The 27,994-nt window shown below is 38.3% G+C and overlaps 1 protein-coding gene across 2 annotated transcripts; it reads right to left on the bottom strand.

The window, feature by feature from the left end:
- Positions 1–101: 101 nt before the first annotated feature.
- On the bottom strand, positions 102–26,471 carry LOC113122194 (neuroplastin-like). 2 transcript variants are annotated; one of them, XM_026293317.1, is made up of 9 exons: positions 25,863–26,471; positions 15,916–16,263; positions 11,172–11,346; positions 9,812–9,906; positions 6,239–6,372; positions 5,264–5,537; positions 1,481–1,502; positions 1,300–1,373; positions 102–1,209 (listed from the first exon to the last, which is right to left on the bottom strand). In XM_026293317.1, exons 1-8 carry the CDS (start codon positions 25,936–25,938, stop codon positions 1,313–1,315), a joined length of 1,185 nt encoding a protein of 394 aa, XP_026149102.1. In that variant the 5' UTR covers positions 25,939–26,471; the 3' UTR covers positions 102–1,209; positions 1,300–1,312. The 2 variants fall into 2 exon arrangements, with proteins under 2 accessions (XP_026149102.1, XP_026149103.1); XM_026293318.2 differs by lacking the exon at positions 15,916–16,263 and having other exon boundaries at positions 25,863–26,464.
- Between the last annotated feature and the right edge of the window lie 1,523 nt (positions 26,472–27,994).

Raw genomic sequence — 27,994 nt, 5'->3', positions numbered from 1 at the left:
TGTTCTATACATTAGTTGTTATGGTACATGGTCAGAATAGGGATTGCCTCAGAGCTGTTCAATTTAGGTGGTTAGAGAAAGAAAACAAAAATAAATTTGGATTCATTTTAAACTTTTTATTCAGAAAAAAAATATTGGTCTCACTCATATGTTTGATCGTGGCTATATACTCTGGTCCCTCTGTTCCCACCTTAATGCAGGTCCATTTCCACCGCAACAGACATGGATACGTTGTATTGAAAGAGGAGTCATGCAGCTACAGCAGTGAATTTTGCTATGCCAGCTTCCAAGTGATCCCACAATATTAAAGCTTCACTGAGTAAAACAAACTGCCCTCCATATATCTATTTAAGAATACATATTGCATAGGATTATAGCCATGCTATACAGTTAAAGAGAAAAAAAAATAAAAATAAAAATCAGTTAATGAGGGAAATATAAAAAGAATATTTTTTACAGATTTCCTATCCTTTGAACACTCATACTTTAACATATACAAGACAACTAAGTTACTCTGAAAAGAAAATAAATATAATACACATTATCATTTTTGTTTAGATGATTAAACACACAATCATTTTTTTTTTAAATATTCAAAATACTGCGAGTCACTGAAGCCCTTGCTTCACAATAAAAGTTCTGCCAAAGTGGACTTTTCACAAAATCAAATGTAGATTTCTCACAAAATCAAACAGTTAAATGACCAAGATATGCTGTACAAATTTTCAAGAAGTGTGTATATATATATATATATATATATATATATATATATATATAAAACAAGGATGACTCCATTAAAAAACATATTTTGGATGCAAAAAAAGCCACACAAGGGATAACAACAGAAAATGTCTATTCTGAGTATCCTATTGCGTAATTATCTTGCATGCATTGTACATGAATGATATGTAATACAAAAAAGGATCACCTCCGTTGAGGACATGATAAAATTAACAAAGGAGACATCAACAGCACATTAAAAATGTGTACACCTTTATGGTGGTTTTAGTCAATATTTGTCAGCCTGAAATCTCCATGTAAGACTGAATAAGGCATGCTTAAGACAGCCATTATGTTCTTTTTGTTGCCAGTGTTATGCTGATATTGTTTCTCATAAAATGAGACAAGATATGCTTATTTCAAAACTGCCCAGAGCTCTATCATACTTTGATACCTTCATGTTCTCAAGAAAATGCAGTTCAACCTCACCTGTGAAGAGAAAATCAAGAAAAGGCATGACTATGGTTAATCCTCAATGACTTCTATATTTAGCCCCTATCCCTTACAATAGTGTCTTACTTGAATAAATTGCCTATTTTGTATTCCTCTGGCGAATGTTTTTCTCCTTGTGGTTGTTTGTAGAATTTGTTTTCCTAGAAACGAAGCAGCTATGATTTAGTGACCTAAAGGTAAGGTCAATTCAAATTACAGTAGACTATATTACTGTATGAATTACACATGTAGAAAGTATACTACTTACATTGGTCCAACTGGTTCATCATCTGCATCATGAGAAGAGAACAAGACAAAAAACATAGAATTGAAATGAGATAAATACGATATACCTGTGTTGCCACACATTTACTGCAATTTTTTATAATTTTCCCCTTCTCTCCCGGCACCTATTAGTTCATTAAAATTTCACTGTGGTGTGAAAATCAACTTCTTGAGTTTGAAACCTGAAAGTTACCAAATCCCTGAAACAGTGAACATTAACACTGTGTTATAATGCAGTTGAAAGCACTGATTACTTTGGTACTTGAATACTGGTGTGGCAGAGTCAAGCACTGGTGGGAAGCTCAGTCATCAGAGGCATGGGAATCAGCTCCTGAAAAGCCCACTATGCACAAGCTTTGTGTCTGATAAACAGACTAAGAAGGAAAACACTAAATAAACACAGGAGAGTGAATTCAGTAGCTTCTTCCATTAACACTTGACACTAAGGCTGCTCAGAAAGTAGAAAAAATATTCCAGAAACAATACATAACCATATCCTTAAGAAAATGGTCAGTACTGGCATATTAATAGGGGGGTTGAAATGTGAAAACAAACTGTGTTGTGGTCTCTTTAAACAAGCACAGCTTTATCACCAAACATTATAAACATAACCTCACATGCCATCTGAATCTCCTGGGGTTCCCGTTCACTTCAGACTGAGCATATGTGTGGGAGGGTTACAGATGGCTCACTTAAAGCCATCTTTTAATTACACTAAGCAATAGTGGTTTTAAAAGGGCTAGAACATGGCTGTGATGTTATAAATGGCATGGCATGAAAACATGGATTTTTTTCAAAGCTTTCTCACAGCATCTAGAGGTTCACTATAGTGCACAGTGGTTAATATCTTATGATATGCATGCATTCAGATAAATGACAAAATGCTGATGAAAATCCATTTTTTAAAAATTATTTTAAGTGTCTTTGTATTGTTGCCTTGACATTAAAAAGCCATAGTGTTGGGATTGACTGTGTGGTTGGTGCTTGTAATACAGATGGAAATGTGTCATGTAGAGGTAAGTCACTAGTCACAGTGAGGTATTTTTCATGCAGTTATACAATGTAAGTCTAAAATAAGCAGCATTAACATACCATACCCATGACATTAATTTGGAGCAGATTATGGAATTTATAATGTTAGATAGAAAAAAAAATATATATGTTTCAGTTAACACTTGGAGTTGATATCTGGCTGTTTTCATACCTTATGTACACACATATGTACACTATGTGTCACAACACCTATGTTTTCTATAATGGCTTTGCTTCACTGTGTGGTACTGACATAATGAAAATAACCTCTGTGGTACAAAAAGCCAGATTTGATCAGTTATAGTTAGCATTTTATGTAACTTCAAAATGTATAGCATATGTGGGTGCATGTTTTTTTTACTTAAAAACTGTCTTGTTATATAAAGTGACCCAATATTTAGAAAATTATCACGAAGCAAAATCTGTAATTTTAGCAACTGGTTTTGAAACACAGGCTAGAAATGTCAGCCTGTGCCTCAGAGCCCCTGGCTGTGGAGTATAAAAGTGTTCAAACACAGCTAAGCCATCAAGAGACCAGAATTCATAATGCACACAGACAGGGGCCAAAACCTCTGTGATGCTAAAAGAAGATTTTAGAGGGGCTGTGCATCGTGAGCAGGGAGTCCTCATTTCTGATTTGAATGGCATAAACATGGCAAATATAATCCACCTTAATCGTTTCATTTTTCTGGTAGATAAAGCCAAACTAGAGGCCATGCACAGAGCTTGCTTGACCCTGTGGTTTGTGTATATGAGTGTGTGTGCAAGCATGGTAGCATGGTTTACACCAATTAAGTCACAAATAATGTTACATGACAAATTACATATATAAATCTATGCTATTATGGATTATACAGTAGATAGATCTATGATTACAGGTGTTAACTCCCACAATGTTTTTCTATTTTAGTAAATAAATCAATTCTAAATTAAATAATTGTAATTAAGAACTTTGGCATTTATAGTATTTAATGACACAGATAAACCATGCGAAGCATTAGCTAATATTTTCCATTTGTAGTTGCATGTGACGTGTGTTTGCGTGAAGTGAGGGTGAAATGTATATGAAGTTAAGAGGAAGAAAACAGAGGAAAGAAATAGCATCACATCTGAGGAACAGATATTGGAGCCTTAAACAGGTTTATCTTTTTAATTTTCCTTACACGTTTGGCTGAGTAGATCTTGTTTTCTTAGAACTAAGTAAATGGAAAAGCAGGATGCACCCTGAAGCTCTATTTATTTAGACTGTATTAAAGTGTATCTGTTGGCCAGCTGGAGTGATTCATATATTAGTGTGGCAGCTGTTGGGGTTTTGTGTTTTGCTTGTGTGGATGTTTATTCTGAAATAAAAAGAAGGCAGAGCCACATGAGCAGAGGTCAGACTGAACCTCTAGTGACTAGAGATGCCTTTGGGCTTTCTAGACATTTTCATCGTGTCACATTCTTATCATGTGATCATGTCTGCACCCTGCAGTATGGGCCATTTATTTTATTACATGCAAAATGATGTTTTTTAGAGTATACTACTATAGATTTGACAAAACTACATTTACAATTGTAATGAACTGAAAACAGTACAATAGTTTTTATTCTGTAAATTACATTGAGGGGTATCCTGTATTGGAGGACAAGACATTTAAATATTCATAATAGTAGGTTACAAATTTAGTCTTGGTTGATAACTGTATTTTTGAGAAACATTAAGGTTTTGTTTTATTTTAACTCAAAGATATTTATTATTTATCTGGATATAGCTGTATTACTCTATGTTAAAAAATCCTAATTAGGATTTTTTGATATAATTCAAGATTGTGGCTCTTTAGAGACAGATGGTTTAATCCAACGTCATAATATTATTTTGCTATCACTTGTGAAACATATCAGACTTTATGGGTTCAACCTAAAGAATAGAAAAGAAGGGATATATATATATATATATATATATATATATATATATATTATCAAAATTGTTCTAAAAATAAACTCAATTTACTCAATTAATATGTCAGCAATATCTGAGCAAAGATCATGATGTTTTGTTCTATAGGCTTGTAAAAACATACAAATTTACAGAAAGAAAAAAAAAATCCAAAACCATGCAGGATTTCTCACTTACCACCCATTTAGATAATGTTGCCATTTGGAAGAAGGGGAAGTAGGAAGGGGAAAAGAATAGTAACCAATTAAGTTATAAATTGGGACTGATTTATAGTTACAGGTTGATAACCCCATGCTTATGAACACTACTATTCTGCTATCAACACGGAAACAAATGTGCTGTTTCCATTGCCATTAGCACAGCGCAGAAATAGCTAACTCTTGGAAAGGTTAGCTATGGGCCCCCTAATGTGCAACTATAAAGGTCATATTTGCATGCATCTAAAATATGGTTATCAAAAGGTACACAGCCAAGTCCTTTGATAGTCAGGTGGCCACTATAGATCTTCTCTGACAGCATCTATTAAGATGCCAGTAGCTTAAGATCTAATACACTCCTGTGTCTATGACATTTGGCCTCGCAGCCATTGTCGTCACAGCCATTCAAGATAAGATCACTCCTGAGTGATCTATAATATGTAAAATATATGTACTGTACATAAGTAATGTTTTTTTATATTAAAATACTTTTATAGAAAATATCAAGCACCAGATAAGAAAACATAAATAATGTAATATATATTTTCACAGTTTTTACTACCGCCTAGTACTCATGAGAGAGAGAAAGTTTTCTCACCATCAATAATGTCGTCAGGCCTCTTGCGTTTCTCATACACAACAATGATGACTACGAGGATTATAATTTCTGCTAGCACACCCAGGAAAGGCCAAAGTGGTGCAAGATGGCTGCGCACCCGTAGTATTGTGGTCTCAGCAGTGTTTCCAATAGCGTTGGTGGCGTTGCATTCGTATATTCCAGGATCTGTGTTTATATCCAGGTTTAATATGTTGAGCTCTGTATAGTTGTCTCTATTAGTGATGAAGAAGCGTCCAGTGGAGTTGTCAATGTCCTGGAACACAATGAGAAATGAAACATTTTTTAAAATATATATAGTCTGCCTTTGTTTCAACTGCATATTTTATTATCTGCAGTTTAGAATCTGCAGTAAAGCTCTTTCTTTTGGGCAGAATTTCCACTAGGACTTATAGTTTAGCGTGAACATACGTAAGCATTTTCAATTCTTCAGCAGCACAGTATTATTTTTAACTGAGTCCAGAGAGCTAGTGATGCTAGTGACTACTCAACAAAATGACTGTAAACATACACACATAAGACGATTGGCTATATAAGTCGCAGGACAAACCAGAGGAGTAAAAAAAGGTGCGACTTATAGTCGAGAAAATACGGTATGTAAATTAAGCCTTGAAAATTAATACAAACAGCTCCTGCAGGTGTCTCCACCAACAATGATTGTTGATTTTATGATTGTGAGGCAAAAGGCTATCTAGGAAAGGAGCCATGAAAAAGAAATATTGTGGGATGTGTGTTAGAAAGAACAAGAGTGATGATGGAATAACAGCACAGTCTCCAGACTTTCCAGGTGAAGACTGAAAGCAGAGAAAGTTTAACACATTTGTGAGAATGTCTGCAGGTGTGCTATCTATCCTAACAATGTTTTTATTTACGACTGGAAAATTGAAGTGACTTCAGACGTTTGACCAGTAGTGTAGATCTAAATTTTTGTGTGTGTGTGAGAGAATGTACATATACCGTATAAGATGATCCATCCACTTTACGCCATGTCCATGTGGGATGTGGGTAACCAACAGACTTGCAGTACATCATTGCATTCTCCCCCTCGTTTTTATTTTCACTTCGCTTGTGGCCAGTGATATCAGGTTTTGCTGGAAAGGTAAAATAAATAAATAAAATTGATCATTAACTCAGTTGGCAGATGTACACTGTAGAAGTACACACTGTCACACATTCAAAGGAGCATTTTAACTCCTACCAGATGGCATGAATGAGGAAAGCATGACTGGCTGTTCTGGCTATGGTAATAATTTGTGTTATTCAGATGTGTATGTAAGGAGGAATGTAATTAACAATCTCTATGGAAAGGTTCATTCACTGAGGCAGCTCCGTTTTGTTTGGAATTTCAGAACTTCAGAGCTACTGCAGTTAGGAAGAAGCACAGCTAGTGGATTCTTCAGACACTTTTATAAACTCATTCACATGAGTCTCACAGTTTGGGTTTATTATGTTTCCTTCATTTTTTATCTTTTTTTCCACTTGACTTCACAATCTATTCATAAAGTTTATATTTAATCGTTACTTATAAAAAGATTATGATATGGAGGTATTCTAAGGTAAATGGGTGCTATTGCACTTGCTAATATAGTTTGAACACCCAGTCATTTTAAAGGTTCAATCTGTAATATTTAGAACAATAAACTAGCAGAAATGGAATATAGTTTTCATCAATATGTTAATGATAACATGATGTGTAACCACGGGAAAATACCAAGTGTGGCTTTTTCTAAGAATGAGCCTTTTGAATCTGCATAGGGAGAGGGTCTCCTTTCATGGAGGCAGCCATGTTGCGCTGCCATGTTTCTACCCATGTTTCTTGCCCAGAATGGACAAAACAAACACTGGCTCTAGATAGTGCTTCGCGTTTTGTTTTAAAGGTGATGGCTACGGTACCCTTCCTCACACCTGGAAATGGGGGGGAGGGGTATGAGGTCAGAGCTCAGAAAGCTGCATTCATCTCAACTGTAGATGCCACTAAATCTTTCACGTTTTACACATTGCACCTTTAAAACATAAGATAATTGATTCTGTTGGCTTGTTAGCATTTTGTTTGATATCAATGCGCTGTCAAAACCAGGGGCTGTAGCTGTTTCTTTAAATACTAGATGTTGCCTACTAGACAATACCTGTTTAACTAAAAATATAGACATAATATGTGACTTACCAGTTTATTGGAAGCATAGATTAAAGACACCCTATATGCAAAACTGTATTGTATAAAAGAGCCTAGCAGAATAGAGGTTTGCCCAGGAGTTGAGTTGGTCTGTGGATTTTTCATAAAATGTACCACTTTGGTTCTGCAGTTATACCACGTCCACCCAAACTCAATATTACTTTGGAAGAGTAATTCAATACAGTTCTAATGAAGTCATGAAAACCTCCAGATGTTCCCATTTTAAATAAATGTGTAGTTTATTTTAATTTAGTAAATGGTAAAAATTGGCTCTTATTAATGAACAAACTTCACTATAGAAAGATAACGCCTGCATGTCATCTGGTTATCCTGGCACCTCTGTAAAGGGTGTGCATTTAATGAGTTATTCATCTTTTTCTAATTTAATAAAAATCTGGCAAGAAACAACTGACACAGATGCCAAGTCAACCTAATCTATCAGTCTTTCCTGAAGTTGAGACACAGTCTCCCAGTTAAACTCTGCGCAGCATCAGGAACATAACTGTTCCTGCTTTTCCACTAATCCTCAAAATTACAATAATTCCTTCCATGCAATTAAGCTGAATGAGGGAGAGGCCTGGAGTGAGCATTTTTCAGTTGCTCATGGATAACAGAGTAGGAGGAGTCTGAGCTCTTTGATGACATCACCCCAATCTAATTATGGTGCACACGTGCTCCCTGAGCAGGGGAGTGGCCAGGCTCATTTGTGCCTTAGCCTGACTGTAATATGTCCATGACAGACTGCAGAGTGTGGTGCTAAAACAGACAGAATCCTCCATTTTCACACTCCTGACTGTGATCACTGTGATTTTTAATCTGTGTGTGCTAGACAGTGGTGAAATAGCATGTAGCATGTGAGAGAGATGTGTGAAGAGGAGCAAGGTCAGAGCTGTCATAAGGTGTAGACAAATGCAGAGTATGATAGCATTAGATGTCAGATTAAATTGAATCCTATATTACTTACTGTCCAAATTTTTTGCTTAATAGGCTACATGTTGTACTTTGTTTAAAACTTTGCATTGCATTTGAGTTGCATTTATTTCTTTACAATAATGAGAAATTATTAGTATGCACATTAAGGAAATATGCGAACTAAAATATGCGAATATGAGAACTATGAGGTACCAAATACAATATGTGTCTGTGGTAAGCTTAGTATCACAGACAATAAACTCCACTCCTGCCACAAAGATGGCTGCAACCAAATTCAGATCCTTAATCCTACAACATCACAGAACCCTCCATCTGTTGCCTCTGAGCTGAGTCCTGCAAGGATGAGTGTGCCAAGGACACTGTAGGCGAGGGATCTCAGTGAACTGCTGCCAGAAGCGCAGTGCAAACCTGGCTAGCATAACAGTGGGCTTGCTACCTGGGTCACAAAAGATCTCAAACTCCTCTAGAAAATGACAAGGGCATTTAAGAACTGAAGAAAATTCTTTGTTTAGATCCAGCAATAAAACCTACTCTTATTGCCAGAACATCTTTTCTATATTATTTGAAATATTTTTTCAACAGAGAATGTAATTATGTAAAGGACAAAATCATGCAATGTCAATTTAGTTAAAAGACTGACTTTTTCTCCAGAGGACAGATAGCAAGCCTCAACAGTCACAGCCCTGCAGTCTAGTGATGGCTAGGACACTTCAGTCTGAACGGTGATGAGTCTCGTCATCTCACAATCCAGTGAAAGCAGAACACACACGGCCATCACCCAGGTTATGCAATCAGGCAACGCTTTAAGACAGCCGCGGAATAAGAGGCAGGGCATGCTCAGTATGCACCGTAGCCATTCCACAGCAAATTGGCTTAAGCGCTACACACAGGCAAGCTTCTCTTGAACAGGGTTTCACTTGCCCTTTCTCAGAGAAGATTCCTTATTCAAGTTGGTGGCTTCACTGTCAGCTTAAATGAAATCAAAACAATGGCATTACATAGACCTTTAGTGGTTAACGTTCCCTAGTTTGACCATTATTAGTTTTATGAGACGATATAAGTAATTAAGAAACTTTAAACCATCAGTTTAAATTAGTTTATGAAAGTATATAACTGGTCTTAGCGATGTCTCCTTGTTGGCTTGTGCTTTAGTGAGCATGTGCAGTGCCTGTTCATTTTGCTAGACTGTGACAGCAGCCTAAGGATTGCTCCCTGTCAACGCAACTGCACTGAATGTATTCAAACATCTTTGTCCACAAGGGCTCTCCTCGGCTTTATCTGGTCAACTTTTCTAGGCCACCTTTATCTCTCCATCTCTCAGCAGGAAGGAAATTAAGGCCAGGGCTGTTTCAGATTTTGAATGCATAATGGTGGGAAATCACTGAACAAGTTAAATTTCTCAGTGACGTACAGGGCGATCTTACCTTTCACTTCAATTGTAGCATTTGCATTTGGTGCCATGTCAAATGTGTACACACACATGTATTCCCCAGAATCATCAGCCCGTGGTTTAGTGATTCTGTAACAAAATACAAAATATTTATCCCATTACTTCAATTTACCCATTGCTTAACACTGTAGGTAGACAAGTCAACTAATTTTAGTTTAACTGCAGTAATTAGTTTAGACTTCAGCAGTGAAAGCTTTCGGGGCCGACAAAGCCATAGGAGACAAAATGTTGACATTATGCCATTATATTACAGAACAGCAGCTCTGGATTCTGCAGGGAAGGGCCCCACAGGCATTTTAGCTGTAATCTTCAGAGTATCACTGATGTAATGTGACATGGAAGTGACCAATTGGTCTTATCTTGTGGCTAGGGAGAGTCTGTGGGATGTCTATGGGGGCGACAGTAGCTTTGTGCTCCAAAGGTTATACTGTGTGACAGCAGGAGCTAATAACTAGTTGGTACTTGAGGCTGTGATAAGAGTTTTTTTTTTTTTTTTTTTTCCTAGTTAGATACATAAATACAGTTCAGTATTTTCTTTAAAGCAGTGATAAAGCCATATTTGCAGTGGTCTTAAATTCTGGATCACCAATACTGTTCTCGGATTACTAGGCATAAAACTATAAACAACACATTTCCACTTATGAATTACAATGCACAGAAATTTTTAATAGCTTCCTTGTTAACCTAACATCCTAATGTAATGAGCTGTGCAATTTAATAAAGATGTCTATTCTTGCACTATTTGTTTATTACATTGTCAGCCATTAAGGTACTTACTCAACGTCACTGTGTGTTACTATCAAGAGGTGTGTTTTCATTATAGGGATCATAACCCTCTACCAAAGCAGTTTTCATTAAAAATTAGAAATAAATGTTTATTAATTGTACCAGTAACAAGCTATAAACAATCTCGCTTTGATACGTTGTCTCTGTGGGACATAGAAAACAAATTATACACACTGACTACTTATAGTAGCATAGAAAATGTCTGCACTTTGTGGTCTGCAGCGTGACCCCATTATCAAGCAAATACAGTACAGGCAGTTTGTTTGCCCATGTTACCATTTCAGAAAATGCAAGCAATCCTCCCATTCCAAATGTAGATTTGATACCAGCAAACTTTGTGCAAGGTCCCTGTTCATTCTGTGACATGACATTTCTAGACTTCCACTGTTTTGAGACTGAGATGTGTCTATGCACGATTACCTTAGTTATATTTTTTGCTTGCATAGACACTTCAGTTTTACTTAAAATGTATCACTTCTTCAGCAGTTCTTATTCGCATTGTCCTCTTACCCAAAATATGCCTACAGACAGGCAAAGCTGTTTGTCACCTGTATACTGTGTTCCTCTGCTCTGTCTGTGTATTGGGAATCTCCTGTCCGTTCTTCATCCAGAAGCTTTCCTTGTGAGGAGTGTGGGCAGTGGTGAGGTTACACTGCAGTGTAACTGGTTTGGTAGAGGTATCCGCTGAGAGGATGGTCTGATCAGAGGCATTGATCTTTGGTTCTGGAAGACAGAGACAGTCAAACCTCATCACAGAACTGGGGCTCAATACTGTTTTAATGCTTCCTCCCATGCTGCAGTAGTGGTAGGCTGTATACTGTTTTGATCTGATCTATGTAGGAGGATGTCTATGGAGTGAAGACAAAAGTGCACACAACAAAGAAAAAAGACAATAGTATACGAGTATATGAAACAGCTGGAAAGCCTTGTATCCATTTCTTATCACTAAAGTAAAAAATAGTAATTAATCAATATTTTAGTTTGAAGCTTAACATATGAATACTTCATTTGTCTGATGAATTACAGAAATAGTGATAGAGAAAATATCTATGCAAAATCATCAAACGCTAATTTGATTGATTAAACCTATATAAGACCTCAAACCACTGCAGTACTTAAAATGATTTTTAGAATCCAAATTGTCTATGCTCACACAGTCTGCAGGAGGATATTTGACAGATAGAAGATGCACTATAGCAGATAACTGCAGCCATTTAATGTTTATCTGTAACAGGGGACTCAAGCCTTACCCTAAGCTTGCATGTAAATGTTAAGAAAATATACTGCAGAGGTATTTGCACAGCTGTGTTAAAAATTCATGTGACATTTTGCATTACCGCTGACTGACTGCCTAAATTACTTCACTGTCTAAATAGCTAAGCACGGTGGTTACTACACAATACCAGGGTCCATTTCACAAGGACGTTCACGGAAGCAGGATGTGTCATCTGAGAGCGAGGTGCCCTTTGCTCTGGCTTGAGTTGTGAGCAGGAGGCCTCCTCCGCCCTGCCCTCCTCCACCTCCTACTCCAGGGTGGGCCCACCATGGCAACAATGGAGCCCCCAAGGGGAGGAGCAGAGAGGAAAGGCATCATAATAATACTACTGGTTGCTGCTGCAAGGCTGCTAGCAAAGCAAAAGGGAGGACAGGGCTAAGAAGGGCTATTGAAACCAGCAAGTGACTTTAAGCTTACATGGCACCTTCTTCCTGCTGTTCTGTATACTCAGTAGCTAAGGGGATATCTTTCCTCTCTCACTTAAATCTCTCTCTCCCCCACCAAGTGGAAGCACATGTACTATTAATAGAATCTTCGAGACATGCGTACACACACAACATGAGGTACATAAATTAACATTTAGCAAACACAGCACAGTGGTCCACAGGCACTTTAACCAGAAGGTTGTTTGTAGGACACCTTGTCACGACATAAAATGTGGTAACTGCTGGATAATGTATCATCATATCAGGATGTAACCAAATATAAAATTTTGCCCTAAATGAGTCAAGACGTTGTGAAACCTGATTTCCCCCTTTCCTCCTGCTCATACTGCAATACAGTATGCATGGTAATGTGCATTTTGATCGATTTGGTATCTGATTGTATCATGACAGATATTACATAATGAGGGGTGTGTAATTTATTGTATTATCAGTACAAATACGTTTTCTTTACATAATCTGGTAGTTTGAATGTCAAGTAGAGTTGTATTTAATTACAGTGCATTTTTAAGCTGCATGCAATCCAATCAACTAAATAGGAGAAACACAGTAACAAGATTTATTTCGGGGAGCACTGGTGTCATTGTGAAAAGGCAGGGCAGGCTCCAAATCATGAATTTGTAGCACATTACTGTGGGAGAGGTACACCTCCAGAAAGAGGTGCCAGTTAAGTGTGCTGCCTCTGGAGCATGTGGCTTAGGTAAATGTTTTGAACCAATAATTCTTAAAGACATGAAATTGTCAATACATTTGTCTGCTAAATTTAGAACACACTTTGCAAAACAAAATTTCACATACATCACAACAAACATGCCACTTTGCTAAGTGTACAGTATGCCTGTATTGAAAATCCACTGAGATCTGCTTTGATTAGTTAAATTGATATTCATACAAAATCTATGTATTTGAGTATGAAACACTTGCCCCGTATAGGCTTTAAAAGGTTTGTGGAAAAGATTTGTAGTTCTTTTTTTTTTTTTTTTTTTTTTTCTTTCACAAAACATAATTATCTAGAATTAATATGGGTCATGGTTCAAAGGTTAAACAGTAAAAAAGTTTTCCACACACAAAACTAGAGAGACATCCAAAGAAGCCTGTCAAACCACTCCATAATTTCCTTCACTGCTGTCCATTTGTATCATTAGTTACATTGCAAACAGCCATCGCACCAAAATCCAGCTAAACAGATTACTTCAATGTGTACTTTAGTTTTTCAGATGGCTGATGAAAAAGAAGTACAGCTCAGAAGCTGCGTATTTAGCCAGATTTTGGTGCAACAATCAACAATAATTAGGAAGTGGTTAGAGAAGTCTCAACAGATGTTTGTCATGAAAACATTTCGCCACTGGAACTAGCTGTAACTGGCAAAAATTAAAGCTGACTACAGCTGCTGTTCTTTGTTAAAGCAATAGTGTGACATTTTTTGAAAAACTGTATGCTTATACCTCCTCCTGCAGGGAGTTAAATGAGGAGATCAATACCACTTTTAAGTCTGTGTGAAAAATATGAAACTTCAGCCTGGAAGCTTAGCTTAGCATAAAGATAGGAAACAGGATAAAACAGCTAGCCAGGTTTTGCTTTGGTTCTCATATGGATTTAACAAACATGATATACTGAAGAGCTTTAGATATGTTGCTATTTACTTTGGAGGTAGATTAGCTTTATTCCCCTGTGTCCAATGTTTATGCTAAACTAACCTGGCTCTTGCTTCATATTTACCATACAGACATAAGTGATATAAAGGTTCTCATTTAAAAAAATAAATAATGATAATAATAAGCTTATTTCCCAACTTACTTTAATTTCAATTAAATAAAAAAAATAAATAAATGAAGAGAAAGCCACAACAGTTTAAAAGTTTCATACTCAAAAAACTGATTTAGGTATAGTATCACTTTAAACTTTTATCCCCAGTAGATTTTATCCAAGCATTTGTGTTTTTTTCATAAAGTGCATGTCAAAACCTAAAAATGCAAACGCGAAATAGAGCAGTAATTGAAGAGCTTTATATTGGAATGCCATAAATATATATATACCCATATATGATTTGGTTTTGGGTATACTTATTTAGAGCAATTCGCAGACAACCTAAATTAAGCAAAACTAGAAGGCAAAAACAAGACAGTCAGGCTTCAGTATGTTTCCCCAGCTACGAACTATACATTAATATCAATGGGCTATTATGTATATAGCCTGTTACATGCAATATATTAGATATTACATGTATATGCAACAAACATTTACTTCTCAGTAATGACAGAATATATGTTGTTTGGATCAGATTTTTAGGTTTGATAAAAATAAAAAAAAATAAAAAAACCCACACACAAAAGTAGGTAATGAGTAAATGAGACAACTAAGCAGCTGCTATCCATTTCACTTCGTATAAGACTTAAAGAAAGAGAATTAAATCAACAGTAAACCATAACATAGTGCTAACACAGAAATCTAAATTTGCCAGTCCAATCAAAAAGAGCCAACAATGATCAGACTCCTCTAAGCTTCTCAGAGAGCTTCACTATGACTAACAACATTCCACATCTCCCTGTGCTCCAGTGGGCAGAGCACTGAAGCATGCACAGATTAGACGGGCCCAGTTGAAATGCTGTTTGTTTGAATGTTTGTGTGCATAGAGCAGAGGGTTAAAGGATATAATGTCATTACTGATTCACAGTCACACGCTTTTAATGGCTGAGAAGGCACAAGGTTACACAATGCACAGGCAAGTCCGGAGAGACTGTTTTGTGGACGAGAAATCTCCGTCTCATCAGGACAAAAAAACTAAAACTCCCAAGGCCCTCGTGTGGTCTTATCCTTTATTGGATTACCACACAATAAATTGAGAGCAGAAAATGTTTTTTTTTTTTTTTTTTTTAATCAGAAAAGAGTTGACGGCAGGAAACGCTCTTTTATACCTTATCGAATCCCTCCTTGTGTCTTCTTACAGTCCCATTTACACTGCGCCCAAAGTGAATAAGCCGATTCAAAAGCACCATTACTTCAAAGCGCCACTAGGTTTCCACTGCATTTAGCGGGCAGGGCTTTGAAGTAAATAAAACAATCCACGCAACGCAAAACGACACAGCATAATGTTAAGGGAATAGATATCACAAATAAATCTAGGAGTAGGAAATGGGTGAAATTAGGATACAGAGAAAAAGGTAATGATCAGGATATTGTAAAAGGACACATGAAACAGTTAAAACAAAGGTTTGGTGTGGGAGGAAAGAGGGGAATGTACAGATAGAGACTGGGTAAAGTTCCTGGGTTTGTGGTCATTTACAACAAGGGGTTTGTTCAAGGGTTTTTGGGATAGACATTTTAGTAGAAGAGAACATAAATATTGACTGACATAAGGGACTTAGACAATGAGAACACTTTTCCTATTAATAAATGAACTTAAAAATGAATATGAATAAATAACGTGGTTGCTGTTTGTTTTATTTTTTTGTCTGGCCAGTGACCGCTGTGGTGAGGGTGGGATCCTGAGAGGTTTTTACGAACTGGAGTGGCTGGGACAGGGGACTGGTAGCTTGTTCACCCTCTAGGTACTACACGACATAGACCACTCACTCTGTAGCACCGAAATGGTGGCCTGGGCGCGGATCCAGGTGATGGCTGGGTTTTGTCGTAGGTCATTGCGCCTGGGGTCGTTGCTGGCCCGGCACTCATAGGTCCCAGAGTCTTCCAGAGTGAGGCGTGTGATGCCGAGCACACTGACCCCATTGGTGCCGTAGGCCGTATTGATGGATACCCGACGCTTGCGGGCTCCGTCCCACAGCTGCTTGAAGGAGTCGGCTCGGTTGATCTCAGCATACCACCATTGGATCTCTGGAGTGGGGTTACCAACCACGTCGCAGTACAGCTCAAAGGTGTCCCCCGTGAGCTTAGTCTCAGACATTGGCGACTTCACAAACCCAGCTGGAGAGGAAAAGTGTATCAGGATGGCAGGGAAGGAAAGGGCAGAAGAGGGTTTGATCAGCAGGTAGGTGTGGAAAGACCAAGGGATGGAGAAGGAAATTAAACAAAAGAGAGGATGATTAAAGGCAAATGAAAAAAAAGCAAGCCTCAAATCACTGCTAGGTGGAAAAACAAGGGGTTAATCATTGTGTAAATCCAGTCTGCTCAACGTCAAGGTTTCCTGGCCCACTAAGGCAATACAACTCTCAGACAAAGTCAGTCAGACAGTCCCAAGTTGGTATCAGCAAGTCATACGAGTATTTTCTGCATTTTCCTCTTCTTTTCTCTTTATTTCTCTCTCGTTCACATGTATCTTGTAAAGACAAGTGTGTTTAAAGTGTATATTTCATGTTCATGCTTAAACAGTGTAAATAGGTAAAGTATAATAAATGGACAAAACACACGCACATATAAATATGTGTGTGATGAAAGATTTCTGCATTGAGTTTCATCAGCCTCAGCCTGTTCCTCAAAAGGTTATCTAAGAGCCTTGCCAAGTAGTTAAACAAATCGGCCAACCGTTTTCTACACTTACTGTGTTGCAACATAGTGGCACCACTCCTACTGACACAATTAACATGACAACTTCTTGCAAGTATGCTACTCTGTCAAAAGAATGAATGTCTCTTAACCTGCTTAATCTGCTGAAATTAAAAGGTCTAATAAAGTGGATCACTGGGTATAGTGAGCAATGTCTCTTACCTCCAAGTTTTGTTTTTTTTCTTTAGCAAAATATATTTTACCACTTGTTCAGATGCATATCCCATTACACACCCTGGACGCCAGCCTGTCAAAGGGTTAATACATACAGATGGACAAACACTTTCATACTCACGTTCGCCTCTATGGCTCACTGGTTCTCAAAACCTCCATTCGATTGGACTGTGTGAGGAAACCCATGCACAAAAACTAATACATTTAGGTACTGCAGTTTTAATAGGTTTTTAAAGCTCGAAATGCTTACTAAATGCAGTTCATGGAAAATGTCACCAATAGATTTAACTGCATGCATGTTCGCATAAAACTAATCCCTTTTCATTCATATCAGCTCTTGTTGGTAACACCAGAAATTAGGTCAACCAGCTTTAGTTTAGATAAGCCGGACTTTAAGAGCAGGTGTTGAAAATTCACATATGGTCACAGTAGAAAAGCATTGTAGCACCAGCTTCTCCGTAAACAGTGAATGACTGATATTTATGCTTTTAAAGCTAAATTTACTTCCCTTAATTAACATACGAAATATACGTCCTAATATCACTGGTGCATTATGCCACTGGTATTTAATCTCAGGGAGTTGGACAAACAGCATTTTTCTAAAATTGATGGACTACATTACTGCTGTGTGGAAAAGGAAACACATTTCAAATGTGAGATGCAGTGAATTTCATAATAAAATACAAACCATAAGTATTATTACCACAACTGTGATTGTACCATGCCGTGTCTGATTCATGACCCTGTTCCACATCAGTAGTTAGCCGTACAATACACTGCCAGCCTTAATGAACCTCATCTAACGACAAATCACCTGGACCATAAACACTGTTCTCTGCTCCCCTTGCAGCACGTCAGCTGAAAACCAAATGTGCTTCGGTAAATCAGAAAAAAATAGACTGCCTTAACTCTGCCCTGAATTGTTTCAGTGGAAATGGGAACAAAGAGTCTGTGGTCTCTTGAGTGTTAAGACTGTGTGTTGAGTCTAAATACAACAGCTTACGGGCCCTCCCAGATCCGTCTGCCCTGTTCAAAATAATGTATCGTAAGCACATGAACAGATAAGCCTATAAAAGCATCTAGAAGGAGTGTAAGCCACTACAGTATTCAGCCTACTTCCACAATGAAGCCAGTTATATTTATTTGAACTATTTTATTCAAGGTTACAATGCCAGATAAAAATATATACCAGTACTGTTAATAAGGTATACATGCTCTATTTTGTCCTTTTTCACAATGCTTTACAGCACAGATTAAGCTCAATGTGCTCTTCACAGTGGACTGTCAAAGTACAGCCACAATATTTCACATATTTAACAATACATGGATTTTAGTTAGTGCCATGGTAACAAGTCTGTTACCCAACACCAGTTCATGAAGAGAATTTAGAGACAAAAAAAAAAAAATGCAGTCTTCTTGCTTGGAGATGTGTCTTAGTATTAGGTGCTTACAGCTTGTGTTTCTATGCACAATGCCTAGAGATATGCAGAGTAATTAGCATTTGTTTCTTTTCACTGGAAACATCTGGGCCCATCAAGATCACCACATAATCCCACAGGGCGAATCCAAGCCTATCCGCCTACATTTTTAAAGCAATATTTCAATTTGATATAAACTTTACTTTTGTATTTCTTACTATGCTTACGGGCATGAGAGTAAATTGGCCTGACACATGGCACAGATAACTATGCAGCTATGCATAAGAACTCATAATCACAACATAATATCTGCTTAAAAAGTAATGAATGCCCTCCAAGGTGGCAGAAAATTAAATTAGGCGAATGGAAATATTACTTTATTTAAATTCAGGCTCAGGGAAGCTCTGTGGAGAAAGACACACAGAGTAAACTTCAGACAACACCTGGCCAACAGCAGACCGATTTTCATGTCGTTTAAACAAGGAGCTTACACTGGCAGTGAAAACAAAACACAAAGCAGCCAGCGAGTACGCAGTCATTTCAAAGGCTTGCTGGGATACAAGAAGTGACAAAGAATGGAGCTGTGAATGGTGAACAGATCCGAACAACTTGGTGATGCAGCAGAAGAAAGATGAGCAGAGTTCATCTTTAAGTAAATGAGCATGGACATGGTCATCTGTAGGGCGTATGTGTTGCCTTTGGTTCAGTTTGTTCTTAAATGCAAAAAAAAAAAAAAAGCTGATGCACATGTATAGCAGGCATGTTTAGCTTTTTACTATATATGGGCAACAGTACAAGGTAAATGTATGAAGGAAAATGTTACACATACGTAGATCTGCAATTAACAATCATTTTAAAATGTTGACTAATGTGCTGAGGTGTTTCTTACGTTAATTTATTTATGATTTAGTGTAAACATGCGTGTACAATTGTGATGTCTTCAAATTTTTGCTTGTCTGATCAACAGTCCTAAATATAAAGATGTTCGATTTACAACAATATGAAATAATCAATGTGTGGTATGTGTCATTTTCTTACAATCTTAGATGCTACTAGACACATTAACAGCAGCACTAAACTACTGATGACATGTAGACTAAAAGCTTCACTTAAGCTTTAGTAGGAAAATGTATTATACTGTAAGGACTGTATCATCAGCCACTGCCTACTGTTTACACTACTTCAGATCTATCTATCTCTATCAAATACTGTACCTGTCACATGCAGCAGTACATTGTCAATTGCTTAGTTGCTAAAGGAAGTAATTGCTAATCTAGAGGCTGAGCCATGGCAACTGGACTTCTAGGTTTTGGGTTCAAACGTTTCACTATTCATCCAAGTAGCTTCATCATTCTAAGAGAAAGCTGGTATGGAATCTCAAATTTATCCTTCAGGTTGCTTTCACTCTACCCTTAGCCTGAATAGGCTTGTTAGCTGGACTATTGTAACTGGGGCAAGAGTCATTAGACACACACTCCTGAGTTGGCTTCACTTCCCACCAGGTTTGTTAGTTGAACAATATAAGTGAGTACAGATGAGGGTCATTAGGATCTAATGGTCGACTCCTGTGACCCCTCTGATCCACCAACTGGGTGCAAAGTGTGTCCTCTCTGAAGGATTTGGGAATTATTCCTTAACTTCCTGGGAATAGATGTTAATGCTTTTGCGGAGCTAACATGAGGATGTTTTGTTGTAACTAGTCCTCCCCAGGGACTGCTGTAGTTGTATAGCTACATGATGCTTGCACCAACACACATGAATACAAACTGAAATATTAACCCACTACACAAGCAGACATTGCTGTGGGGGAGGTATCTTGCTTGTCACAGTAAATTGGGGGGTGTTATATCACTAAATGTGGTATTCCCAAAAAGAATATTATGGGATAGCTGAAACAAATAAGAGGTTTGCTGCAAGAAGAGACATACAGCTGTAACTTGTGCAGAGGGGTGGGTTTTTTTTTTGTTTTTTTTTGGGTAGCTTTGTGCAATAGTCTGGAGCTCAATATTTATATGAGTGGAGGGATTTACATAAATTATTCAACACAAAATAATGAAGTTGTTCATAGTGCCATCTCTGTCTTAGCTCACTTTACTCCCATATGACATATTCATAATAGCATCAAAAACTAACAAACAGTTTTCTTTGACAGGCCTCATCTGAGGCTGTATGGAAGTTACAATCTTTCCAGCCTACATACTCCACTGATGTAGGTAGAGAAGGGAGCTCCCCTAAGGACTGACAGCAAGTCACACACCACCACCATGCAACCTGAGTGAGTCAGCTGCCTGCCTACAACCTGGATCCCTGTCCGCAATCCCACAACACAGAGAAAGCAGCGAGTAGGAAACCCCCTAGGACCACTGAACTGGTTATCTGCTAGGCAGTGTGTGCGTGTGTGTATTCAAGGTTGTGGGTGCATCTGTGTTGTACCTGCATGGTACTATGTGCCATTATAGGTCATTTGGATGATTACAGCTGTTGCAGTCATTTAGGCTTTAATATCTTTCACTCACTGTTTTATGATTAGGACATTGCTAGCAGTTGTGGTACTTGTCATAATGTCACCTAGAGTACGGTAAGTCAAATGGTAAAAAACTTAAAGTAGGGTTAAACTAACTTAATTGACCTGGAGGAAATGTAAAGGTCATTGCCACATTTTTAGCTATTTCGGTTTAGGTTTAGACTACATTCTGGGTTGACATTGAGCAGCGCTATCATGGGAGTGTGTCAAGGTCCCCAATCTACAAATACTCAAAATAATCAGAGGTGTAACTTGCCCTGCCCTAACATGTGCCACAAGACAAATATAGTGAGGCAGGGAGTTGTCAATAAAGTATAGTCTGCACAGATTGGCACAGTCCTAAGAAAAGGTCAAATTAAACACAAGAAAGAGCACCAGTGTGAGAGTACTATGGGTAAGTAGCTCATCCACAATATCTTAATATTTTGTGATCATACAGATACATTTTTGTTTGTCCATACCCTCCTGCTAGGTTTTGATCTACCTAAGCGTAGTTTTTTTAGTCCTACGGTTGAAAAATTAGTGTGTCTACTTCTTAAGGTTTGACGTGCCATATTGATGGTTTTGCAATTAACTAAAAATCCCCTGTCCTTCTTCTCTCTAAATTATTGAAAAAGGTTTCTACCTAATATCTGATTGTTTTAATTTGTTGTTAATGTGGGCCCTTGTAATGTTTAATATATGGAGAAAATGGCTGTTATTTTAGTTCTTTCTTTCACATACAAAACAGGTTAAGTATTAGCTGTTCCTAATCTTGCTGGAAAATCAAATAGAGGCCAAACAATACTTTTGCACACTGAGTCTGGTGCTATCTATACTTCTGTTAAAATGGTTGCTGTTTGGCAGCTGAAACATACACTGCTCACAATCAAATGAAGTGAGCAAGAACGAAACCAATATCTAAATAAATTGTCCTAAATCTTTCCTATGTTGGATTGCGTGCATCAAACAAGTTTCAAGTCTCTGCAAGTCAATTTTCTTGAACACACTAATCTCAGAGGCTGCATTTGTCCTTACTGACTTTATCACCCGAAGGAATGTGACAAAACACTGCTGTTATTTGCAAAGCTTAAATTCCATTTCCATTTTCCTAGTAATATCTGAGTCTTGTTATTTAGATCACCGAAGAGAGGCAACAGTTTAATGAGATTTAAATCCTAATAACCCCTGTGCTGGGCAGAAATGCTCTAATCCCATGGTCTAACAGCAAACACTTTGTAGTTCTATTTTAGAGGTCAAAATGGGGGAATTCAAATGATTAGATATAAAATCAGTGAAGCACAAAAATAGATGTCATCAAACACTGATTCTCATCGTAAAGTAACATAATTATAAAGTAAGACGTCTTCAGAAGAGTTTTTCCACTACTAGTTGTTATCCGTGACTAACACTATTCCCCGGTTTCCTCTGTACTTGCAAGTATTACTAGTCAATTTAAATCACACTGGCATGCTAAATTGGGATTAGTCTGTAGGAAAAAAAACATCCTAGTGTTTAGCACGTCACTAGCTGGGCAAGGTACAACTGAAGGTAACCTCATTGAGGATTCTGCCTCTGAGCTGCGCTTGTGCAGCACATGTAACCTGGGTTGCTCCGCCCGACAGTCAGGACAGAGGGCTGTGGCTCAAGTGGGGAACTTCCAGCTGTGAATATGTAAACCTGTATCAGTGTGAAGCAGGGCAGTGCTGAAAAAATAATAACACAGCATGCACACTCAACAAAAACTTTCCCCAGATAAATCAATATTATATATAAAAAAAAAAAAATCATTGCTCACCTTACAACTGTGCATCACTAAATGCCTGCACTGTGTATGCTGTGTGATGCTGCTCCTAATCAGTGCAGTACATATCAGATTTCACAATGGGCAGGCTTATAACTCATTGTAGGAGCTGGCTTGAGTCCTACAGAATATTTCCACACTCACAAATAAACCTTTGTCCAGAGCCTGGACAGTAATGTGGTAATGGAGAAGCTGCTGCATAATGTGATTCTAAAATTATTATGTTAAATGCAGTGTAAGCCTCTCCTGATGATAATGCACAAGTGATATAAAACAGAATTAGAGGGCACGTATTACTAAAAAAACTAGACTTTGTTTAGCTTTGTCATATTATTTTGATTGTATAACCGGATCTGCAGCTGTTAACTTAGGTGCCGTAATGAGCTCAGTCAAAGAAAATAAATGCAAATAGCAGATTTTAACATGAAACATACAAGACAGTGAAAACAGCAGAAAATGGCAGCAGGAACAGGCTACATGCTTCGTAGGGGGAACTTATGTAAGACACAGAAACACTTCTGCAGGTCAGCCCTAGCCACCTTCTCAACAGCCTTTATTTTCTTTGCATAAAGATCACATCATCTCTCAGTGGAAACAGTTCACAGCCACCTAGTGAGCCTTTAGAAGGTTGTGCAACTGTGCACAAGGAGGGTTTCCATTAAGAGTTAATGGATTCACTTTGACAAAAGGACCTTAAAGCCACAGTTCTCAGTGCTGTGTCTCGGTGGTAAAAATAGAAACGGGGCAGAATGGACGGATGCTATTTACAGTCCTCCAAATATCAGAAACTGGCCACCTATAGTAGGCCTAGTTTTCCCTGAAAATGAGCTACTGATAACATGAATTCCCCTGTGCTTCCCAGACACTGATTACATCTCATGAATTTATAATTATTATTCCCCACTCATCACTCCCTGAACTCTGAAATTTCACAGGAAAATCTTGGTTTGCATAAGAAGCCGTGCACCACTTGCCCTTAATCTGAACTGTGAGAGAAAAATGAAAAAGCTTTTGGATGCATGCGGTGCAGTCAAACCTGAAATGAATGGAATTTCTGTTTACTGGACATAAACTGCATCTCTATATAAACTATGAATTTAAGATCTCTTCATTAGACAGATGAAACACTGACACATTTAGTGACTGTATCATCAGTCTGTTTCCCACTGACCCCTGGCTGTATCTGTGTGAGTGTCCCTGTGGTGTGAACTGGGCCTGAGTAGGCACTAACACTGGGCATGTACACAAGAAGTGTTTGGAATGCCTTTGCTTGAGCTTTATTAGACAATACAGGGCTTATTGAGTATTTGATTTTCCACAGAGCAAGATTAGAGAAAGCCTCACTGTGCGCACACACACACACACACACACACACACACACACACACACACACACACACTTAAAGCACCTCAGAGAAATTAAGAAAGAAAGGCATTCAAGGGATAATGTTTTGTTATATAACTGGCGTGGTATTTTGGATGTTTTGTCTCCTCATATGCTAGACGTAGGTTGCTTCTGTGCTTTCTTGTAAGAAAAAAAAAAAAGCAAAAAAAAAAAAAATCTACATTTCACTTATTGGGCTTCTACATAGTGTTTTACCAGCATTACACAAAAAAAAGTGAATATTGCTCTAATATATTACTATTAAGTTGTTTCGACTTATCTTGGATGTTCTCAATTTTAAATGTACATACTTAAAAGGTTGGCCAGTGCCAGAGAAAGATTTATTACAATCTTGTCAACCCTATCGCCAGAATACACGTCATTTTAAATCTCGCATAGTGGGTGTCCGATTATCACCCACAGAAAAGATGAGGTGGACATTAAGCATTAAAGTTATAAGTTGCTGGAGTAATTCCCTGCTTTATATTTCTCTGACAGAGGATTAGACTGTCAGGTCATAATGACACATGGGTCATAGAAGCTGTTTTTAAAAGATAGTCTATAATTCTGTTTTATAATAAAAACTAAAATACTTTGATTCCAGACATATTTTAAAAAGTGAACATTTCTTCATAATCACGTCGGGGTTGCTCAAGGATCAGACTGAGGTTTTTTTATAAAAATTGAAAAAAATAAAAAAATAAATAAAAGTTCAAAACTTTCCACTCCAATGTAATGAATAGTTGCTATCGTGTATGTGTATTTCCCCAATGGGGTGACGTGATTCAACTTGAAAACAGGGCATACTGTATCAGAGGAGGACAGCTGGAACACCCAGCAGCAGGTTAATGACATCTATTTAAACAAATCATGGCCATTGCATTAGGATTAATGCACAGCAAACTTTGGAGTTGAAATTCACAACTGAGCAAAGCTTTGCAGTCCTGATCTACTGTTTAGTAACCAATTTCCCTAGTCACTTTCTTCAAATATTTAGAAAGAGGAAACATTAGTGCTCAAAGATCCAAATCAGATACTGGAACAAGGATTTTATCTGTGTATTTGTTTTGTAATTTATAAAGAGAAAGGTCAAGCCAAGCTCTGATGGCAGGAAATTTAATGAAGGAGCATTTGCCTAGGCCCTGTGTTACAGACGGTGCAGGTGTTTGCAATATTTTACTTGTTCGGGGGCATCCAGAGCAGGATAGTCTCGCGTAAACTAGGCCTACTACTCTGCTACTTAACGCCCTTATGGCTGAACAAACTGAGACCCATCCTGCCATGTGTACATATCATGTGACCGGTTCCAGAAAGGCACCAACATCAGTTGTTCCAAACAAAACAAACAAACAAACAAACAAACAAACAAACTGACAACGCATTGACTTTCCCCCCCACACAGTGAGTTAATTTCTGCTACAGCTACGCTCAAGCTGGCACTAAATAACCTTGCAAATAAATAAATAAATAAATGTCACCACGAAGTCATTCTTCTTTATGTCTCAGTTCAGTGTCCCTTGAGGTTAAGTTGCGTGGTCAGGAATGGATTCAGATTTGGTAATTGTTGGTTACTCTGGCCTTGTTGTCGAGACGTGTGTACAACTACAGTTGGTTCTAGTAGTGGCGTTTATCGCAGTCAAATCCTCTTTGGAAACATTTTCGCTCGGGCGTCCTCGCACAAGTCAAGTCACTCTGCCTCAAAGCGAGGTTTTACAATTCTACACATCTGCTTTCTTACCGTTTTGAGCGGAGGTGAAAGGCAGCATCAAGTTCCCCAAAAGGACCACCGCCAGCATCACTGCGTTAGGATGCATCGTTGTGGCTCGATGAGAGCACCAGAGTGTCGGTCGGACGAGTGTGTGGGAGGGAGAGATCGTGTATTGATCACAAGATCTAGAGAGATGGGCCCAGCATAGCACCGGGCTCTTTAAAAAAAAAAAATAGTCCGAGGATTATTAGGAAATGATTATAGAGATCCCTCCCTGGTTCATAGACCTGCGGACAGCGATGGGTGAAGGGTCCGGGACTAGGCCAGCGGCTCAGGGATGCCGATGTGCGGCCATAGGCGGTGAAGAATCCTCGTCGGATTGCGGAGGAGAGGTCTTTGGACGCCAGGGAGATTGTCCACGGAGTAGTTCTGAAGATTCAAAGATGCGCACACCGATGCGCATTTGCGCTCGCACCGTCGCTGGTGTGGTGAATTAATATAAAAGTAGCGCACACGATGTTCCCGACGGGAAGTGTTGCAGCCGAAACATAAGTGTTATTAGCCCCGGACTATTTTTTTTTTAATACCACAAAGACACGGCGACGGCAGCAACGACAAGATGCGCGTGCCCTATGCGCTCATGACCGTGAAAACACACACACACACACGCGCGCAGAGACTCACACACGCAGACATACACACAACACGTATGCAATTAACGTTGTTTGTGAACTCAGGCAGTTATTACGTGGCTCCTCAGCTCATTTCCTTGTCAGCTGATGAGCTTTTTTTATGGGATGACAGGTGCAGGTGCACATCTTCACCGTGTGACATTTGGAGAAAGGTGTTCTTGCTCTTACAGTATCGTCTGCTGTAATAATGGGACTTCCTAACTCAGTTCAACAGCTCGTGAAATAATAAAAAAAAACAGCCTATGCGTTGTCAGTTTATTTATCAGCAGTATTCAAATCTAATTGGTCTCAACCTCTGCAGAGCATATGACAAACATGTGTAAAACAATATCTGAGTAGCTGCGTTTTAAAACTTTCAAGGGTTTATGCAGATAAACTGAAATCATCAATCACAATCTCTCCAAGCCTATTTCACTGCGCCCGAATACTTGTCAGGTTTTGCTGTGAGGAGATTAGATTGATGCTCTTGAGCTCACTGAGGTCATTTATAAATTATGTCATCACATCAGTGGCCTTGGTGCTCTCAAAACGGTATATACCGCATCCCCTTGAAAGTCCAACATGGCCTCCTGTAATCCTCCCTATCTTTAATGTGCTGCAGCATGGGCGACCTCATGTGGCCAGTTGAGGTAAACTGAGAAGAGTCAAGTCTGTATGGAGTACAATTCATTTGTGATAGTTCGTCTTGTGTAAAGGATGAGGCGCCTTAGGTGCTTATTCTTGCTCCACGTTGATGTTCACATAATAATTTTTCTTTAGCACTCTTTTCATACAGGCCCAGCCTCTGGGACTTGAATGGAAGTTGTAATACTGCCATCCTTACCCCTCTATCAAGACCTCTTGAAGACTGTTGGGAAGATTGTATTTGTTGGTCACTTCACCTTCCTACTACTCCCTGAGAAGAATTTATGAAGTAGAGTTATTGATGACTTCCCTAATCAAAGGCCAAATGCATTATAACATCTAATTTCCATATACTGGCTGTGTGGAGGCATAGCGAGATATGTGGTATCTGTTCTGCTGATGCTCTGCCAGGCTTCAAATGCAAACTGAACTTTCCCTTTTGGTGTGATCACCACTGAGAGCACACATGGACTGAGGTCAGGTGACAGTGAACATCTCATAAAATATGACAGAATATGTTAAGAAAGAGGTTGTATATATTTATCACTTGATTATAATCAAAGAAGCATGAATGTGTATGCGTCATTTAATAATTCATTTGTTAAATGTGGAGCAGATGTTTAACTCATGTAGTGCAGGGTAGTTTTATTCAAGGGCTAGAAACCTCATTAAATCATTAAACTAACAGATGGAATAGATATAGATGTAATTGTGAAGGTTTAATATTTTGCATATTCCTATGCCTCCATGTATGTGTGTATGTGCTCGGCCATTGCGAAGAGCCACTCTGTACTCAACTGGAGAACAAACTTCCCTCCACTTTACAGCCCTCCCTCCAGTTTGTCC

The sequence above is a fragment of the Mastacembelus armatus genome, chromosome 3 (assembly GCF_900324485.2).
Source record: "Mastacembelus armatus chromosome 3, fMasArm1.2, whole genome shotgun sequence".
Classification (NCBI taxonomy): domain Eukaryota; kingdom Metazoa; phylum Chordata; class Actinopteri; order Synbranchiformes; family Mastacembelidae; genus Mastacembelus; species Mastacembelus armatus.
The sequence above is the reverse complement of the archived record's forward strand: the minus strand, read 5'-3'. Positions and strand labels throughout refer to the sequence as shown.